This window comes from Myotis nattereri (assembly GCF_964212035.1).
Source record: "Myotis nattereri genome assembly, chromosome: 8".
Classification (NCBI taxonomy): domain Eukaryota; kingdom Metazoa; phylum Chordata; class Mammalia; order Chiroptera; family Vespertilionidae; genus Myotis; species Myotis nattereri.
Genome location: NC_138083.1, coordinates 43,001,561 through 43,008,656, shown reverse-complemented (window position 1 = coordinate 43,008,656; position 7,096 = coordinate 43,001,561). Strand labels below are relative to the sequence as shown.

Genomic DNA, 7,096 nt, shown 5'->3' with positions numbered 1-7,096 from the left:
GGCAGCCTGAGCAGAGCCTGGGGCAGGCTCCTTCACCTGCTTGTGGTGGGATCCTCTTCAGTCCTCCTGGACTCCAGCGCCTCTGTCTAGGCATTCTGGCTTCACTTATTTCTACCTCAGCTTCTTAGATGTAGGAACATTTTGATTCTTTCCAAAACATCACCCTCTACCTTAATAATTACAAATGAGCCGCAGCTGGAAAACACTGGCCACGGCGTCAGTAGGCCTGAGTTCTAGTCCTGACCCTTCTACTTAACAGCTGTATCATATCACTGTGAGACTCTGTTTCCTCTTCTGTAAAATGGGGACAAATACATATAAGGTCCAGCTCACCTCACAGGGTTGTGGGGATCCGATGAGAGGAAGAATGTGAAAGGATTCTAAAAAGTATAGTGATCTTCAAGCACTATAAAACACATACTGATTTTCATTTATTTAGCGTTTTCTTCAAATTAAAAATAATTTAACTTGAATCAGTTTCTGGCCGCTTCAAACTCATATGCTTGCTATTTTAACTTACCTTTTTATGTTTGTATTTAAAAAAATAAAGCGATGTGTGTAATTAACTTCCCTCCATTTGCCCACTTAAGGATCCTTAGCTTAGTCGCAGGTCAATTTCAATGGGGAGGATCCAAACACAGGTGTTCTTCTCTTGTGTCTCCTTTGCCTTGTCTCCCAGGCTGACCTTGCGCTCCTCACGGCCAGGGGCCCAGTCCTTCCTTCCCCTTGTGGGGCTGACAGGGCTTGCGTCAGAGCTGGACCCTCAGAAAGAACGCAAAGGGAATAACCAAACGCGGCGCAGGGAGGGGACGCCCCTGAGTAAGGATCAAGGCACCTGTTGCAAAGATTTGTAAGAATCTCTAGGTCCTTTCCTAAGGGTCGTCGGCTTTTCAGGAAGCATTTAAGTTCTGCAAAGGCTGGGGTCCGCCTGGGGTCCGGCCTCAGCCAGCGGTCACAGCACGGGAGGTGTGGACAACAAAAAAGCCCCCCCTCTCCCCCAATCATCTTTCCATTTGGCCTCCGAGCCACTCTGGGCCACGGAAGCCTTGAGGGGTCTCCCAACAGGAAAGAAAGGCAAGCGGTTACGCCTGTAACTCCCAGGGAAGCTGGAGACTCCCCGCCCCTCAAGGTCCTTCCCCAGTCAGCCTGAGGTGGGTCCCCTCCTGCGCCTGAGGAGTCGGTGGGTGGGGAGGGTTCCCGCAGGACAGGCTGAGAGAGCGAGGATCTCCCGCGGGACTGAGCCCGGCAGCGCGTCCAACTGGGGCCTCCCAGGCTCCGGCAGGGCCGTGGGGCACTGCGGGTGCCGGGCCTGCGGGCGCAGACGGCCCACCGCCTCCCGGCCGGTGCTGGATGCTGGAGAGGGAGCCCGCGCGCCAGTGCCAGTCGGGGAGGAGCAGTTAACACAGACACACACAAAGTAAACCCCAAGCCCGGGCTTCGGACCACGGAGCCCAGAGGATTGCCTGTGGGGGGTACAAAGGGGGACAGAGGGGAAATTACAAGCAGGGCGGACTGACTTCCACCGCTGTGGAGCCTTTCCGAGGGTCGCCCCGGGCGCTCAGCCCCGCGGAGGCAGGAGCCTGGGGAGGAGGCGAGTCTGGGATGGGGGAGGTGGGTCCCAGGAGGAGGGAAGTCCTAGACGAAGAGGTGAGACCGAGGGCGTCGGGCCCACTGAGGCAAGGCGGGGCCGCCGACCCCCAGACCCGGGCCCCCAGGCCTGTCAAGCCCCGCCGCTGGCCCCGGGGTGTGCTTGAGGGACTAGGAAGATGAGAGATGCTGCCCCCGCCCGGGGGATCCGCCCGCTGCGGGGCGGGGGTGGGGGTGACTGGGTCGGGAGCCAGAGGGGAGGAGCCAGGGTGAGTGGGTCCCCAGCCTTTAGCCCCCGGAGCCCCAGCTCCCGGGAGTCGCCCCTTTGACTCCTGCGGGGACCGAGGCGGCCGTGGGCCCAGCGCTCGCCCGCCTCCAGCGAGCGCGGCTCTGCCGGCGTGGCCAGCCGAGCTTGACCTTGGGTCGGTAGCCATCGGGTTGGACGGCCGTGCACGGGAAGCACCGTCTTCGAGCCTCTTCTCTGTCTCCGAAGCGGACGGCGCTGCCGAGAGCGTGGGCCGCGCCCTCCTGCCTCCCGCTCTCCCCATGCACCTGCCCGGCTGCGCCCCAGCCATGGCCGACGGCAGCTTCTCGCTCGCCGGCCACCTGCTCCGCAGCCCGGGCGGCAGCACCTCGCGGCTGCACAGCATCGAAGCCATCCTGGGATTTACCAAGGACCACGGGATCCTCGGCTCCTTCACAGCGGAGCCGGGCGCCGGGGTCACCAAGGAGCGAGACCGGAGGCCGGGCGCCAGGGCTACCTGCCCTAAGGCGCCCGCAGGAGGCGCCCAGCCCTGCCCGCCGCCCGCCCCGCCGCCCGCTCCGGAGTACGAAGGTGAGTGCGCACCCGGGCTGCTGCGAGCCCCTAGGGAGCCCAGACTTAGACACGCCGCAGGACAGAGCGCCCAGCCTTAATTTTTATCAAGGCGCCTGGGTGCGGGTTTGATGGCAGGAGCTTCCAGTGTGAGTTCAGAGAAAGCTTAGGGGGGCCTCGCAGCCCTCACCGCCCCCCCTCCCGCCGGGTCATCCCGGAGCCCGCAACTGGCTGCCAGTGCCCTAGGGTAGGCGGGGTGGGTCTAGGGAGACTCCCGGGAGTGTCTCTGACCTTCCGGGGCCCCCGCCGCCCCAGGCCCCCGCCCCTACTGCCCCAAGGAGTCCGGGGAGGCGCGGCCGAGCCCGGGGCTGCCCGTCGGACCCGCAGGCGACCCGAAGCTGTCGGAGGAGGAGCCGCCCAAGAAGAAGCACCGGAGGAACCGCACCACCTTCACCACCTACCAGCTGCACGAGCTGGAGCGAGCGTTCGAGAAGTCCCACTACCCCGACGTGTACAGCCGCGAGGAGCTGGCGGGCAAGGTCAACCTCCCCGAGGTCCGGGTCCAGGTAAAGCGCTCAGGTCGTCCCTGTGTGTATGTGTGTGTTGTGAGGGCGGGGGGGGGGGGTAGCCCGAGCTGCAGCCAATGCTCCCTTGAACCCCCGGAGCCCACGCATTTATGATGCCACTTTTCCCACTGGCCTTCCTCGGCTTGGCTGGCCAGAGCCCCAAACGAGCGTCACAGACCTTCTTCCACGTGCCCCGCGCTGTCCTTGGGGCACTCGGTGCCAGTTCTCAGTTCCACTTCCCCTCTGGGGTCTCCATCTTCGGAGCTAAAGAGAGGAATCGGGACCGCGGGCGGGCAAGGACCGCTCATTAGTCGCAGCCAGGATGGGGTGTGTGTGGAGGGGTGAGTACTGAGAGAGAGGGAATGCAGGCAGCAGCTGAGGGTTACCAGGTTGGGACCCGAATGCCACCCTAGTCTCCAGTTGCAAGCACTCTGTTTAAAACCCCAAACCCTGTCTTCCTGCGAGCGGCCTGGCGCCTCGCCGTTGAAACTTCCCGGGGATTTATTTAAGGGCCTGACTTTGGCTTCTCTGGTGCACATCCAAACAGCTTCCTGCTGCAGAGGCCCTTTCTTTTTGTTGTAAAGGGGTTTTTGCTTTAATTAAAGCTGAATTATCTTTAATCCCTGATCATTAAAATATTTGAAAGCCTTAAATATTTGCTAGTCATCTGTGAAAAATCTGGGAGGATTTCCAAATTGGGAGAGTTTACAGAGGCCTGAAAGGAGTCACTGGGAACAAGTTTCACTGCATCTGAAAGGCAGGGGAGCTGAATGGTGTGTGTGTGTGTGTGTGTGTGTGTGTGTGTGTGTGTGTATTTCCAGGAAGTGAGATTCTCAGATGGTTGGGGGCTTTCAGCCTTGTCTTAAAAGTAAAAGGGGACAAGCTCTTGTCTTTGTCTCTTCTGCTCAATTTGAGGGTTTAAAGTAACGAGTAGATGTCATTGTTTTAAAACATAGTTCCCTAAGGTGGCTCAGGATTAACTGGCCAGGACAGTTCCATTTCTCCTAAAGTGTGGCAGTGACGCTGCAATGGTGTCATGGGAGGGGTGGACATATTAGCACCTGCTGTCCAGGGCGGGCAGCTGGTCTTAGGAAGAGGAAAAGCATCAAGTGAAAGATGGGAAAGAGTTGAGCCAAGCCTTCCAGTGCCCTTCGGAATAGAGGCCTGGCCCGTCAGGGGCTGCCTTCACACCTGATGCCGCCTCTGTCCCACTTTCCTTCCTCCATCTTCACTTGTCCTCTGGCTGGTCCTTTGGGCTTGTCCTCTTGAGAACAGTGTCTGTGACTTCTCTGTGACTACAGGGCCTACGTGTCCAGCGTATGGTGGGTGCTTAATGCAGGGCTACGATGTAATCAGATGGGGGTGGGGTGCTAAGCAGGGTCTCAGCTGTGTTGAGGCAGCAGTATAAGAGCTGACTTTCCAGGTCTTTAGCCCTCCAACTGGGGATACAGGATCCATCTGAAGACCTTGGCTGATATTCTGGGGGATGGAGTGGGACATCCTGAGAAGCAGGGGACGGGGGATGGGAACCCTCACCCAAGCCAGTGTTTCTCTTTTCTCAGTTATCTATCTGCAAACATCTCCTATTTCTGGGGAAATCGGAGCCTCAGATATGTAGGTGAATACGTTGTGGGAAGGGGGCAGGCACTTACATGTTTTGTTCTTCCCCCCTCCCCCCCAAATCCCAGCCTTATGCACACTTGCCCTGCTTGGCTCGGATACTGGTGCCTCTTTTCTCAGCTCCCCTGGAGGTGCTCCTCCCCACCCTTATGGACTCACAACTGCTTTCTCCCTCTAAAGTCTCTAAAGTCATATCTACCCTCCATTTCCCTTCATAAAATAACACTGAAGCCACCAGTTTGTCCAAAGTTCTTTCTAGATACTCCACTAAGCTAGATCAATCCTCTCCAAGAATTGTTTCTGAGGATGCACCCTTTCTTGTGATTTTATCAAATCAAGAATGGATGTTTCATTGTTAAGAGACCAGACTTCACTCTGGCATGCACTTTCCATATGTAAAGGGGAAAAAAAGACTTGAACTCATTGAACCCATCTTACCAGTTATTCGTGGAAATGGCTGTACCTTAGCATCCAGCGATGCTAGTTACAGTGCTTAGCGTATGTGGTTTATATACATGTTTATAACAGCGACTAAAGGTAGGTAAAGCACAGAAAGTCTGATGGGGGGGGGGGGGCGGTTACTGAGAGCTGAACCACACAGGGGGGAAGCAGAGTCAAAACGCAGTGTCAGGAGGGGTTGCCAACCAGCAGGTCACAGAAATGGGTGAGATCTGGGTTCTAAAGCCCCACGGTCTGATTCCAGGGTTAACTTCACTTTTTTGGAAACAGATACAACCATAGCTATAGGTGAGATACACAGGGACACGTGTGGGACAAGGAGACCCAGAGGAAAGAGAGGAGGAGGAAAGAGAGGAAAGGAGAAGGAAGAGGACGGATAATGCGAGTGGGGGGTGATGGGTGGGGGTGAAAGAAGTAGGTGCGAGATGGCCGCGCCCCAGTTTTACTTGGGGGTGGGGGGGAGTGAGCTGCTGGGCTGCAGCTCCACGGCTGCTGTGCCGCCTTCCGCAGGTGTGGTTCCAGAACCGACGGGCCAAGTGGCGACGGCAGGAGAAGCTGGAGGTGTCGTCCATGAAGCTGCAGGACTCGCCCCTCCTCTCCTTCAGCCGCTCCCCGCCCTCGGCTGCTCTGGCGCCCCTCGGGGCGGGCGGCGGCGGGCCGGCGGGGGGCGCCCTGCCGCTGGAGTCGTGGCTCGGGCCGCCGTTGCCGGGCGGGGGCGCCACGGCGCTGCAGAGCCTGCCGGGCTTCGGGCCGCCGGCGCAGAGCCTTCCCGCCAGCTACACGCCGCCGCCGCCGCCCTTCCTGAACTCGCCGCCGCTGGGCCCCGGCCTGCAGCCCCTCGCGCCGCCGCCGCCCGCCTACCCCTGCGGGCCCGGCTTCGCGGACAAGTTCCCGCTGGACGAGGCGGACCCGCGCAACAGCAGCATCGCGGCGCTGCGCCTGAAGGCCAAGGAGCACATCCAGGCCATCGGGAAGCCGTGGCCGGCCCTCTAGGGGCGCGGGGCCCAAACCCGGCGCCTGACCACCCGCCCGGAGCCGACCACGCACCGCAGGCGTGCGCCCCTCTCCCTGGGACCCCGACTCGGCCACGCCTTCCCGTGCAGCCCGAAGCTGCAGCCAGGGTCTCGGGTGCGCATCCGTTCCGGACTCACCCGGAGGACTGACCCTCCGGCCGGCCGAGGCCCCTTAGCCACCCCAAACCCCCGGAGACCCCCAGCCTCGCTGCTCGAGGGGGAGCAGCGAGCGGCCCGGCCCTGTCCGAGGGACGCAAAGCGCCCGGCCTCCGCGTTCCCGGGCGGCGTGGCAGCCCCAGAAAACGACAACTGGGAGGAAGGGGTGGGGGGTGGGGGCGGGGGCGGGGAAATAGCGTTTGAAGAATTGTTTGTATAAATAGTTTCAAAGTATTTGAGAGGAAAATTAAAGATTTACTTGTTTTGGTTGGACTCCAGTTAAACGCCCTCGGGACTGCGGCGGTGGGAGGAGGGTGTGGGTGTGAAGGGCGTGGGAGAGGGCCTGTGCGGTGGGCCGGGGGTGGGTCACGGAAAGCAGGAGGGTGCGCGGAATCCGGGCCCCTGTGCTACCCCCGGCGCAGTGTGCTTCCGCGGAGCCGTGTCCCCACCCTGGGCAGAGTCCCCATTCCCAGCGCCGCGGCGTCGGGTCCAAAGCTGCTCCTTCGGTGCTGAAGGGCGCGTGCGAATGCGCGGCGTTCGGGGTGTTTGGAGCCTCAGGCTCCTCTGCCTATGCGCTGCCCCGACAGCCCGGTTGAGGCTGCTACTTGGAAGGATGGACCCCCCAATGGGAAGCGTCTGCACCACCTTCCTAAGGTGAGAACTGAACCTCTCCAAGCCCCGGGCGGCCCTGCCTCCCTCTTTCCAGCGCGCCGCGGCCAAGGCCCCCTCAGATCATGGTCCAGGTCACCAGTCGGTGCCAGCCCTGGTACCCAGGGTCCATGACATTAATCCTCCAAATTCCGGGAGCGACTTTCCCTTCCCTGAGCCCGGCGCCTCTCTCTCGCCCCTCCCCCGACTCGCCACGCACCCCCCGCCCCCAG

At 60.3% G+C, this 7,096-nt stretch overlaps 1 protein-coding gene across 1 annotated transcript; it reads left to right on the top strand.

Moving 5' to 3' along the window:
• Positions 1-2,133: 2,133 nt before the first annotated feature.
• Positions 2,134-6,039, top strand: RAX (retina and anterior neural fold homeobox; the record flags this gene model as incomplete). Its single annotated transcript, XM_081097794.1, has 3 exons — positions 2,134-2,422; positions 2,717-2,967; positions 5,557-6,039. The coding sequence occupies 3 exons, from the start codon at positions 2,134-2,136 to the stop codon at positions 6,037-6,039; spliced, it is 1,023 nt and encodes a 340-aa protein (XP_080953920.1).
• Positions 6,040-7,096: the final 1,057 nt, after the last annotated feature.